This window comes from Corvus hawaiiensis, chromosome 26 (assembly GCF_020740725.1).
Source record: "Corvus hawaiiensis isolate bCorHaw1 chromosome 26, bCorHaw1.pri.cur, whole genome shotgun sequence".
Lineage (NCBI taxonomy): Eukaryota > Metazoa > Chordata > Aves > Passeriformes > Corvidae > Corvus > Corvus hawaiiensis.
This window is the reverse complement of record NC_063238.1, coordinates 24,686,459-24,699,596: the sequence shown is the minus strand read 5'-3', so window position 1 is coordinate 24,699,596 and position 13,138 is coordinate 24,686,459. Positions and strand designations below refer to the sequence as shown.

At 40.9% G+C, this 13,138-nt stretch overlaps 1 protein-coding gene across 1 annotated transcript in view; it reads left to right on the top strand.

Annotated features, from left to right (window-relative positions):
• The first annotated feature begins 33 nt into the window (after positions 1-33).
• Positions 34-13,138, top strand: part of SLC25A32 (solute carrier family 25 member 32) — a 19,057-nt gene continuing 5,952 nt past the window's right edge. The window contains exons 1-4 of the mRNA XM_048287217.1: positions 34-190; positions 4,377-4,527; positions 5,948-6,033; positions 7,239-7,399. Coding sequence (XP_048143174.1) covers positions 34-190; positions 4,377-4,527; positions 5,948-6,033; positions 7,239-7,399 — 555 coding nt within the window. The remainder of the gene's footprint in view (positions 191-4,376; positions 4,528-5,947; positions 6,034-7,238; positions 7,400-13,138) is intronic.

The following is a 13,138-nucleotide window of genomic DNA, read 5'->3' as shown; positions in this document are numbered from 1 at the left end:
GCCCCGGCCCCGCGCCTGCGCGCGCGGCCGGCCATGGGTGGCGCGGGCCCCGCGTGTGCGGCGCGCGAGCCGCCGGCGCGCTCCGTGCTGCGGCACGTGCGGCTGGAGAACCTGGCGGCGGGAATGAGCGGCGGCGTCCTGTCCACCCTGGTGCTGCACCCGCTGGACCTCGTCAAGATCCGCTTCGCAGGTGAGGCCGGACCGGCCGCCCCCCCGCCGTCCTGAGCTAAAGACGCACCGACGTGCCGGAGCTCGCCGTGCCCGGCCCGGGACCTGCCGGGCTTTTTGCCCGAAGCCCGCGCTGCTCTGCCCGACCCCGTGTGCGGCTGCAGCAGCGCGGGTGCCGGCGGGGCAGCCCCGCGGCTTGGAATAAACTGGCCGTAAGCCGAAAGGGACGGTCTCCGATTCTCTTCCCTGCTATCCCAGAGCTTTTTCTTATCACTTCTAGGGACTGTAAAATGTGCTGTGTGCCACGAACTGTTTGCAGGCAGATTCGAGAGCTGGCCAGCCTCCTCCCCCGCTTTCATGACCACCAGTGCCAGGGGACACCGGAGGACTGCCTGCTTTTAACAGGCGGGTTGTCCCAAGCCCACGTTCAAAGTTCATCTTTATTCCACAGATTTTCAACGCTCAGAGTGTAGGGGTAGCTTTGGAATAACCTTGGTTATTAACAGTAGTGGTATTGTTTCGCAGAAAACTCTTAACTAATTTGTTTTTCTACAGGGAAACATGTCGACTTCTGTTGACTTTTCTGCTAATTTGAGAAACTTGTCCACCATTTATCATATTGTCTTTTAGAGAGATTGAAACATTTTACTATATCTTTGGATTCTTTTCTTAAGTAGATACGTGGGTGTTTTAAGATCTCAAAACCAAACTATCAGAGAGACATTTTACAAAATTTAAAACGTTGAATGTCCTTGTTGGGCGCATCCTGGGCTGCATTGTGAAAAGCATAGCCAGCAGAAGTGTTCTTTTCTTTCTATTTTCCATTTGTAAGACTATGTCGGAAGTACTGTGTCTAGTTTGGGGCTCTCCGGGACAAGAAAGGAGGACAATGACAGTGGTGTGACTTCAGTGGAGGACAGCAGACTGGTGAAGGGGCTGGAGCACATGGCACAGGAGAACAGGCTGACAGAACAGGATCGATTTGGCCTCAGAAAGGAAAGGCTGAGGGGAGCTAAAATTGCAGTCTGTGACAATGTTATTGGAAAACACAGAGAAGGTAAAGCCAGATTCTTCTTGGAGATAGTTCATAGGCCAGAAAGGAACAGGCACAAGCATAGACATGGAAAATTCCAGTTATTTTTCTGTGAGAGTAGTCAAATACTGGAAAAGGTTGCCCAGGGGCTGTAATCTCTTCAGCCATGGAAACATTCAGGAGTCAACTGGTCATGTCCCTAGGTAACCACATCTAATTAGATCTGGTTTTAGTACGTTTGGATTAGGTGGCTTTTGGAGGTCACGTACTTTCACATGCTTGTTTGGGTTGAAAATAACAGTTCCTATGTTTTGTCTTCAACCAGGGAGTAGGAGCTGATATCAGAAATGGATGTTGTGAAGATTCTTGGCAGCATCATTGACAGAAAGACTTGCATTCATGTCTCTGATTTCCCATGTTGTTTAATATGTTTATAAACTTGATCTAGTGGCTGTATGGCAAAAAAAATTGAGAAATGTCTTTGGGAAAGGTCTAGCAGCACTCATTCAGGAGGAAGAAAAGAAGTGTTTGTGTTCTAGTTTTGAGTGGTTGTCAAGGTGTTGAGGCCTTGTCACACTGTGCTCATCAAAAGCATTTTGTCTTTAATGCTGAAGTCTGTCACAATGTGCAGTACCGGACACAAAGTGCAAGGGGAATGAATAATAAATGTGGCACTGAACAGAAAATGCCTGTTTACCAGGGTTAATTTTGATGGGGACACGAAAGCTACACTCATTGTAAAACTTGGAGATCAGTTTTCAGTACAGTTGCAGTCTAGCCATGTGTCTGTATTAAGAATGAAAGCCGCTGCTATGTTGGCATCATAGAGTAATTTAGGTCCAAAGAGAGCTAAGGAGTTCACCCTCTACTCAGATAACCTCTGCTCAGATCAGTTTGCTCAGTCATGTGTGCTGGAGTTTTGAGTAGTGCCAAAGATGCTCTTCAGGCAGCTTGTTCAAGTATTTGGCCTCTCTGCTGGATAAAAGTTCTGGTCAGAATTCCCTGTGTTTCAGCTTGTGTCTGTTACCTCTTGTCATCTCACCATGCACCATATCACATGTTGTCAGTAATCAACTTACTCCCTTGCTGTTATGGTAGGAGCAATAGTAGTTACCACTCCAAGTTTGGTGGACATCCATGTTCTACATGATCTGTCAAACAAAAACTTGTGTGTTTTCTATATTTTTGAAGTGACATTTTTTGAATATTTGGACAACCAGCTAACCAATTAGGTTATTAGGTGGGAGAAGAAACCTTTGAGTATTCTGGTAAAAACGGACTTGGGAATCAGTAGGATATGACCCATTGCTTTATAGAACATTTTAAAGAGAAAATTTGAATTTAAGAGTTGTTACTTGGGACTTGTCTAAACAACTTAGAGAAACATGTTGTCAAGGATCCCATTCGTATCACTTGACATATGATGCAAAATTGCTGGAGTGCTAAAAAGAAGAGACAGAAAACTTCAAATCTGCTTCTCATCAAAAATGCATGAAAGTGCATTTGTTTAGCCCTGACAGATTGATAGGAACTTTCCTCTTACTGAGCTAAGGAATTATTTTTTTGTTTCTTTCCAACCCCCCCCCCCCCCCTTTTTTTTTTCTAAGTTCTTGAACTCCAGGCTGTAGCGGGTTTGGTTCTGTAACCGGGCAGAAACACCAATTTAGTGTAGTGGTTTCGTCCAAAATACTCATTACTGTTTACCTTCTGTGAGGTAAGAATTAGGAGAAATGCAAAGCAGGCACCAACTTGAAAGAATATAAAAAAGTTTATTAACAGACCTAAAAGAGGAAAAAAAAAATTATACCACACCTTCAGAACTCTCCACCTCCCCCCACCTTCCTCCCTTCTCCCACTGACAATGTAAAAAGACAACCCTTAGGATGTTCAGTCTGTTTACCACTTCCATAATAACCTTGTTCAGTCCATTTAGAAGGAGAAGTCTCTTCTTGCTCGTGCTATGAAATGATTATCACAACAAGACAGCCGCCCACTTCCAAATCTTGTTCAGTCCATTTAGGAAGAGGAGTCTCTCTGCTCCCCATGTGAGTCCTTTCCCCCGACTTGCAGCTTTTCCCACAACTGCTTTCGAGGGTCCACTCTTGAAGGTTTTTGGGGTGCAATTTTAAGGTTGAGCCGTTCAGAAACAAAAGTTCTCTTCACCCATCTCTGGGAGCATTTCATCTCTAAGAACAGAGGCCCTTCTCCTTCCCTGGGAGCAAAGGGTCTTCCTCATCTTCATCTTTAGGACTATCTCTGGGAGCATCTCTAGGAACTGAGATTTTCTCCTTTCCCATTTGGAGCAAAAGTCCTCATCTGGTCCATCTCTCCCTGTCCAAACTTCTCATGAAATTACAGCTGCGTCAGCATCTGCCTATCTCAGCGCAGGTGCTTTTGCTTATGAGTTGAACACTCCACCCCCCATATCTTTATGAAATTACAACGGGTACTCTGATATATCATAGCTTCACAACGGAATTTCAGCTTTAAGCATCTCCTCTTTCTCTCCCCTCAGGTTTTCAGCTCTTCAGAGCAATAAAAGGGTTAATCTCACCTCGGCCTTACAGCTGGAATGTGGCTTATCGAAGTGGAGAGGGGGGAAGCCGGAGAGGGGGGGAGCCGAGCAACTCCGGCTGCTCACAGCAAGGCAGTGGGGGGGTTCCACGGGTGGAACAGGGCCATGGGTGCCCCGTGGCCCGCAGCCACCTGTCCCAGCGCCAGAAACGAGAGAGAGCTTGGGGGGGAGTTTGCCTATTCTTAAGTGTGGATCACAGAGGCGGTCACAATTTTAAGTGGCTTAAAGAGTTGTCCATATTCAAACTGGCCATCTGATAGGTTCTGTCAGATCATGGGGGAAGCTGTAAGCACTCCTTTGCGAGAACATCACTTCTGAGACTATGGTAGCTAACCCATGACACAGGCTTATAAAGCTACAAACCTCAACTCTTGCATACTTGTGAAATAATCCTTTTGTAACACAGTTGATCAGCTAGGTTTCGTGTTCATTTGTAGCTTGCTTTGGGCTTCTGTGTTGGCTTGGATGCAGTTAAATTTTATGCTTCCTGAAATGTTTTCCAGTATTATTTATTTATTTATTTCCTTCCTTCCTTCCTTCCTTCCTTCCTTCCTTCCTTCCTTCCTTCCTTCCTTCCTTCCTTCCTTCCTTCCGTCATAGTGAGCGATGGATTGGAGCTGAGGCCAAAGTACAATGGGATTCTCCACTGTATGACCACTGTCTGGAAGCATGAAGGACTACGAGGCTTGTATCAAGGGGTAACTCCAAATATGGTGGGAGCAGGGGCTTCCTGGGGACTTTACTTTTTCTTGTAAGTAGAACTGTAAAGTGTGTCATGCCCTGCACGATGTAGTGTTTGGATATATATTGCATCTTCTTTGTGGGGTACAAAAATGTGCTAAGTGACTTACAAACTTGTGATTCTCATAGCTAGTCCATGTCTGTTACCCTTTATTATGGTTTACTGTTTTAGAATTTAAGCAGTTTGAGTCAGAGACCATTTCCTTTGTCGGGTATTACTGCAGGCCTGGGCCCTATGGTATATCACTGTGTCCCGCAGCCATAGGGAGGAGGAGGAGAGAAGATCCAGCAGGCAGGAGTTGTGCAGCAAGATTGATTTAATTATTTTACAGATTCTTTTATAGACTTTTTTTCTTCATAGTCTAATTGGACAAAGGACCAGCCACCCCTTGGGGGTGATTGGCTAAAATCCTAAAGCATCCATTGTCAAAATATTTTCTACTACACCATAAACAAGATTTTTCAAGGTTGCAGGTAGTTTGGTTGTTTACATAACTGCTGCCTCTTCTGTGAGAGAGAAAAGTCTCTCACGGACTTAGAAAATAGCAAGAAAATCCTTGCTAGCAGCATTTTTGTATCTACAGTCAGGTACAGTGCATTCCCTTGATGCTGTGAAAGTACTATGGAACTTGAGAGGTGGTGATATTACCCATAAAGAATCCTCTAAAAGTGCCAGTACACTGTGGTTAAAACCTCTCAAAAAGCAAGAACCTAAATTGATTTCCTAAGAATTAAAGAACATGACGTTTTCTACTAAAAACTAAATGTTTGATTTTTAATCATTTTAGTGACAATTCTTTCATTGTTTTTGTCAGTTGATGGACTTTGCTTATAAAGCCCATTTGTTAGTATTCTACTTTATTAATTCTGTTACTGGGACTTAATTTACTGCTTATCCCTATTAATTGAAACATTTTAGGGATCAGTTAGTTGGTATGCCTATGCAAAGCTCACATGTCCGTTGTATAGACTCTGTTATTGTTGTGCTTCAGTCCTTAAGCTTTGCTGTAGATTCCTATTGACAGTTCATCTTCTGTTGACCATTTCTTAATCCACAAAGATTGCAAACTGGATCAAGAGAAGAAAGCTCAGTGGATTTCTGAGCTAGAGGGTAGATACCTAGCACTGTGGCTCCCAATAAAAAAGATTTCCTTTAAAAGCTAATTCTTGCTATCTGGTAATTTTCAAGATGTAGTCCCAGCGATACTGACAGCTTAATAATGCAACTTAAATATATATTACCATAGTTCACTTTAAAGACCTAACTGCTCAGAGATCAATTAATCAATTAAACAAAGATAGTTTGGATACCTTTTCTTCAAAGGCTGTGTAGCACCATGATCTTAAGTCAGGTATGTCATTCTGGGCTTGGGTTTTTTGTGATTTAGGTCTGTTTTCACCTTTACTAAATTGTGTTTTATGTTTTCTAGTTACAATGCCATCAAAGCTTACAAGAAGGAAGGGAAGATGGAAAGTCTCAGTGCAAGCGAACACCTAGTGTCAGCTGCAGAGGCTGGTGAGTTTAAATGCAAAGACTAATGTTCATTTTAGCGTTTCCATATACTGCTAGCTGCCTTTCTGTGTCAGTGCACCTTTTTCTTAAAGTGGTAAGTGTTCCAGCCCAAATGCAGTCATTTATTGTCTGCACATAAAATAATGATGTCTAGCGCATATAGGTCACTGTGGTCCTCAGTTTTGTGCAGAATTAGCAGTTGTCAAAATTTCTTCTGTCCTTGTTTTCATTCTGTATAAGTGTTTTCCATATTTAGTGCTATACTGGGTCCCAAAATGTAACTATAGAAATCTGCTGCTGTCAGATTGTTAACTTGTTAAATGTTTAACACTTGAACCTGGAAAGGAGAAGGCCTGTTGAATTATGGAATGGTTTGGGTTGGAAGGGACCTTAAAAATAATCTAGTTCCAAGCCCCTGTCATGGGCAGGGACACCTTTCACTAGACCAGGTTGATCAAAGCCCCATCCAGCCTGGCCTTGAACACTTCCAGAGATGGGGCATCCACAGCTTCTCTGGGCAAACTGTTCCGGTGTCTCTCCACCCTCACAGTAAAGAATTTCTGCCTAATATCTAATCTAAACCTACTCTCTTTCAGTTTGAAGCCATCCACCCTTGTCTGTCACTACATGCTGTACAGGCAATTCAGAAGACTTTTTATTAGGATTTTGAAGCATTCATTTAATGTTGAAATATAAGGCATGTTGTTTGACATGAAAAATAGTAATGGATTCTGTTACAATGGTATTTTCAGTAACCTATAAAGCTATAACAGGTTGTTGCTATTAATTTGTCAATATTATTAAGCAAATTTCTCGTCACAGAGGTGTCCATTAAATTTTGAATTATTGTATACTGAAGAATAACTCGGATAGTCAGTGCTACATTAAGAAATTTCCTATATACAACAGATTGTACTACTAACTCTGCAAAGGTAAAGCAAGAAAGGGGCTGTCCTAGGAATATGCAAAAATACATACGCTCTGCAAAAGTACCCCCAGCAGGAGTAAATTGGACTTGATTGTGAGCTTTGAAGGGAGAGAGAGGGAACAATGGAGGGCATAAACTTTGCCTGTTTTAAACAATATGAGTACACTGGTAGGAAAGGTAGTTTTATCATTGTAGAAGCCTGTGTTACACTGGACTGAAAAAACTGGATAAAGCTTTTGGAGTTGGCCTAACAGTCAGTGTAACTTCTGTCTGTTCTCAGGAGCCATGACTCTCTGCATTACAAACCCAATATGGGTAACAAAGACTCGACTTGTGCTACAATATAACGCTGGCGTGGATCCATCCAAGCGGCAGTACAGAGGAATGTGTGATGCTCTCATAAAGATATACAAGACAGAGGGCATACGTGGCTTATATAAGGTAACCACACTTAAGAAAAATTCCAGGATTGCCTGGCACCACTCAGTAGCATGGTGAGACTTGTAAGTATTTGTCTACAAAAATAAAAAAATTTATAATAGCTCACTTTTATTCTGTGAGTCTTTCCCACTGAAGAACTGCAGCAAAAAGGCTTAATCAGAAGAAAAGCCATTATACTGTTGAAATATAGGAGATCCTGAGGAATACAATGTAAGCTTTATGTATGACTAAGTCGTCTTCTGTTGGGTGATAGGAGAGTAAACTATAAAATGCTTTTTAATTTTTTTGAGTCTTCCTATAATTAGAATTTGGATAAGCAGGGCAGCAGTAACGTAACCTGTGTTGTTGGTAGTACTTCCTTCCATTTTATCCCTTATCTCTGTATTTCTAACATCTTCTGGAAGATAACATGACTAAAGTGCTTGCTAATTTTTTCTTCCGCAATGGAAAGTTTCACAACTGCTTATTTTCCCTCTGGTTATTGATGTCTTTAATCTGTCAGGTCTAGATACATTAAATTTGCAGACTTCTAAATATGGTCTGCATATGTGTGGGTTTTTTGTTCCCTTTAATTTAGAGAAACATGGCAACTGGATTTGGACTTTTTGCCTCCTCCTCCCTTCAGGTCATGACATCAAGATGCATTCATCAGTGCCTGGAAGTTGTGAAGAAACCTATTTTAATTCAGTCTGGCTCCTCTCCTGCAAGTAATGCTGCAGAATCATAGAATCATAGAATGGCTTGGAAGGGATGTTAAAGATGATCCAGTTCCAACCCCCCTGCCATGGGCAGGGACACGTTCCACTAGACCAGGCTGCTCAGAGCCTCATCCAGCCTGGCCTTGAACACTGCCAGGGATAGGGAAGAAGACCACTTTCTCTTAGAAATTGTCCTGATTACTGAACATTAGCTTCTTTTATTTTCAGTGAAAAATGTGACCTCCCTTGTGCTGTAAGACTTGTGTGCTTCATGGCAATGAATGCCAAATTCTAACACCGGGAACAAGGCACCTTACTTATTCCTACATTGAAATTGTCAGGATTTCTGATTTGCCTGCCAGGACGTCTGCTCTGTTCCATTTCTAATTTCTTGTTCTAATTTCTAAGTTCTGTTTCTAAGTTGTAATTTCTTGGATCTGTTAGGTTTTAAGATGTCCTTCCACCCTTCTTCTCAGATTATTCATGCATGTAGCATGTGTTGCCTTTGGCACTAGACACTTCTTTGTAGTGTTAATCTGCAAGTGTGGGACTAAACCAGCTACTTCCTTTGAAAGAGCAAATTACTTGCTTAAATCTGCAAAGAAGGTGACCTAAATAGGTCCTGAGTGACCTACATAAGTATGCACACTGAGCAACTTCCATTTGACGTCAGGACTCTCTCAACCTTGTCTGTACTGGGGGAAAAGGCACCTCTTCAGTTGGCTCTTTGACTTGTACATACTTTAGCCTTCCTCCATTTCAGTGTTTAGGGGAGTTTTTATTTTTCTTGCTCTGCTTGAAATCGCACAGCTAAAGCTTTGTTAATTGCCCTGAGTCACAGGAGTTGTAGTACACACAAATGTCTTCTTTTCCCTCATAGTCTTCATTTTAGACAGCTTTCCTTATAGCAAATACGGGGATCTCAGATAGTACAACCTTTTCGGAAATAAGGGGATCTCAGCTAGAACAACTGTCTCAGATAGAATTGGAAATAAAATCTGGAAGGAGGTTTTTTCTGTTTGAGATCTGTCTTCTGAAGAATGGTATTTCTGACCAAGCGGTTTGGTATTGCTCTTTATTGCACAGATGCTGTTACTGATCTGAGCAAATTCTTTCAGTCCTTTGAGGCACGAGACTCGTAAAGTCAGGATACATCAATCTTTCTAGCAGGGATCAAAGCTGTCTTTATTAGCTCTGCTGGGTATTGATTGTTCATTAAATACAGTTCATCTGAATCTGGGTTCCTCAGTAAGTTGTTCCTCTTGAACTTGGCCTGGTTTTGAAAAGGCAGGAGAAGTCTCCTTCATTCATTATCCCCGTAATCATCCAGTCAGTGATCTTCCACACCTTCCATCCATTAGGATTTGTCTTTTGGCCTCCATCCCCCAGATGACTGGGGACAGAGCTGCTCTGCTGCACACCAGGCTGAATTAAAAAACAGCTTGGAGTTATGTATTTTGAACACACCTATGGATCTGTTGGAGACCTGAGCTCTAAAAATTACTTTGCTGTTAAGTTGAATGTCATGCAACCATCTTCATGTTACAAGTGCTGTGTTCTTTTCAATCATAAGGTAGGAAAGACAAAACATGGTAAAATAATTATAACATTGTAGGATTGGTGCTTTTAGGAAAACATAAAATACATCTGAGCTATTGAGAAACTGTTAGATGTATAGTCTAAAGTGACTGACTACTAAGACATCAGTCAGGAATGCAACTAGCATCCTTCATGGCCTCCATATTTCTGTATGTGCTTTTTTTGTTCTCTTTTAGTGATGATATAGAAGCAGCAGTTGGAAATAGAGCAACGTTTAATAAACAACAGTAAAATATACAGGAAATGCAGAAAATTTAAAGAGATTAAAGTAAAGTCCAGTTTCATCAAGACTGAGAATAATAATGTATGCTGACAACAACAAAAGTCATAGCAGTAATGTGTGCTCGTTACCAAGTGAAATATATTTAGACACTTGCGTGTTGTCATTTCACCCTTGGTAGGCAAGATTCTATGGAGAGTAAAGTACTTTTTCTGGTCCCTTAGTGGCTAAGGCACCGAGTTCTCTTTATTTTGCAATGCTTTTGCTTATGTAATTTTTCTTCTTATAAATATGAAGCTTGTAAGGTTTGTGTATCTTTGTACTTGAATGTAGCAAAATCCATTGAGATTTGGCCATCTTGATTTTAACTTAAGTTGCAGGTTCTACAGAGAGACGTAAGCATAAGTAGCTTTCACATAAAAGATGGTAACATTTTTCACCATGAAGGAATCAAGATGATAATGGCAACTTCAGTGTCTTGTCTGCACGAGTTGTCGGAGCAGGGCACTCAGTTAGTACAGGTGTTTGACACACTGAGAGACCAAATGAAGGCAACACTGAAGAGATTACAAGGGGGATTTGCTGCATTCTTCTGAAACATACAGCAGAGGCTGCTCTGGCTTGAGTGCTGTCAGGCAGCGATGTGAGTGCCACATCACCAAATGTACCTTGTTCCTTTCTTTATTAAGAAGCCCAGGCTTTCCAGTGTGTACATGTGCCTGTGTTTCTTTTTATTGTGATGTGTAACCTTTGAAACACTAACCAACAGGACATTTTCCTCTTGTCACAGATTTTCAGCACTTAAAACTCTTTAAGCCAACTTCAAAATACTTCTTTATTCCCACTGTCTGCTGCTCAGAATTATATGTTTTACCATTTAAATTTCTAATTACATATTTAATTCTGTCTATTGTTCTAGTCCTTTAAAAGAGAACTCAAACAGGACTTCTTTGAGGAACCGTTCATTTTGTCAAGCCCTCATGGCAAAAATCTCCTAAAGGTGTATTTCGAATATTAAAGTAAAAAATAACAAGAAATACATTAAGTTAAATTATTTTAAAATTTATCTTTACAGTCATATTATAGATCAAATAAATATTAAATTCTGTCAAATTTTGTGGCAAGAAGGAATTTTGTATTAAATTATTCTAAGAACAAGAAAATAGAATATGTTTCAAAAACTTCCTCAGCCGAGATACTTCAGTGCTGTGAAGAAATCAGTTTTGCTTTGAAACATTTTTCCATAAGAATACATTGTTTTCTATGACCAATAGAAGCCTGGATCAGCTCTTATTTTACTGAGGCACATTGGCTGACAGTCACCTCCCTCCGTTCTTGCACTTTTTAATATTGGCCCAACATTAAAAGTCCCTTAGTCTTCGGAAGCTTTTTTCATCAGCACAAGACTTAAAGCATGCTGGTATTTATTTATGAAGTATCAATCAGTAGATGCTTTAGGACTCTTGGGTGCAAGTTATCCAAATCTTCTGGCTTAAGTTTAAAAGTTTAGCCCTCTTAAAGGTTGTTCAACATTCTTCTTTTGTTGGCAGGGAAAATGTTACCTCATTCTTCTATGATATAAATACATCATTCTAATTCTTTCCAAGTGGAGAACAATTACTTCCACTGTCCTTTAGGAGCTTTACTGTCTAATCACAGGGAAATGTTTGTGAAGATTTTCCCTGCTCTGCCCATAAGTTTCATACTGTTCCTTTTTCTGGTGACCCAGATAATTTTTTCTTTGACATTTTTCTTTTCTCTCCACCTTCTGTTTTTATATTACTTTTATTTTCTTCTGTGATCCAGGATTTCTGAAAAACAAAGTTGTCCTTTTCCCTCTTTTGGGGCCCTTTGGCTTCAAACTTCACTTCATGCTTACAGCTGACAAAATACAGATCTGTGGTTTAATTCCACTTGTTCTCATATGGGGAAGTGGTTTTTCTGGGACTTTCACTAGCCCTTAATGCATTTCATCGGTTTGTGGTCACTGATAGTGAGTTCATGACCATTGTTTCCTACTGTGAGAAGAAATTTATCCTCGTTTATCAAAGAAATGCTAAAAAATCATTTCCCAAATGACTGAAATACTTAAGGAATCTGTATGTAGCATTCAGAAAGCTGATCCCTGAAGTGGTATTTTGTGTATTATCTGTGCAATTTTTATGCCTGCTGTAGTTTTAGTTGTTGGGGGTTTTTCTGCAATTAGAAGGAGTTTTATTATTTTGTCTTGTTTTAACACTATTTCAGTGGACTCCTACAGGGATCCCTCTTTTTCTCCTTCTCCAGGCATTTAATCATATACTGATAAGTCTTTATTCAACATTTTGGGCTTCCTTCTTAGTCTAACAAAGAGTTTGGCATCTGGGCACATTTTTAAATTCCTTTTTCTTGCCTGAATGGATCATAGGAAATAAAACTGTTCAGTTTTTGGGTTTGTTGATTTTTTTTTTTTTTTTTTTTTTTAAACTTAGGTTTTTTGAGTGCTTTTAACCACATTTTGATCACTTACTCCATTATAGTTGTCCCCCAACAGTTTGCAGCAAGCTTTTCAGTCCCTTTCTGGCCAAGATGATTAATCCCTCATTTATTCATTTTTTTCAGTGTAGGTGACCAACTCTACAAAAAGAGGATTAGTGCTTTTCAGAACCTATGCATCTGGCAGCTCATTGTAGTGGAGCTAATCCTGCTCTTGGGGGAACTCCTGCCTTCTCTTTCTTGTGCAGACAGTTTAGAAAGTACCTGGTTCCCCTCTTAGTTTCAACTTTTTTGAAGCTAAAGGTTGATATATTTTCATGTGTTTGGGTGTGTAAGAAAGACAGTGCTGGAGCAGCTCGCTCTCTTCTCCCACGGGGCCATGGTGTGATGCTGGATGTGGCAGTGTCAGGTTTATGGTTGGACTTGATAATCTCAAAGGTCTTTTCCAATCGAAATGATTCTATGATTCTATATAGACACAAACATTTTTAGTGTAGAAATATATGTATGTATCTCATAGATACACATTTGTACAGAGACACACATGCAAACACATACCTATCTATTTCCAGGGCTCAATCACAATAATTTTTTGTACCTCTGCTCCTGGTGGCCCTTCTCACTGAGTTGCCAGCATCTGTCATTGCCTTACCAGTCTCAGGTGGGAACCAAACGCCTCAGTGCCAGGTCTCTGGAAAGGGGCAGGCACTGAGCTGCACATTTGCAAGACCACAGCTTGATATGTGA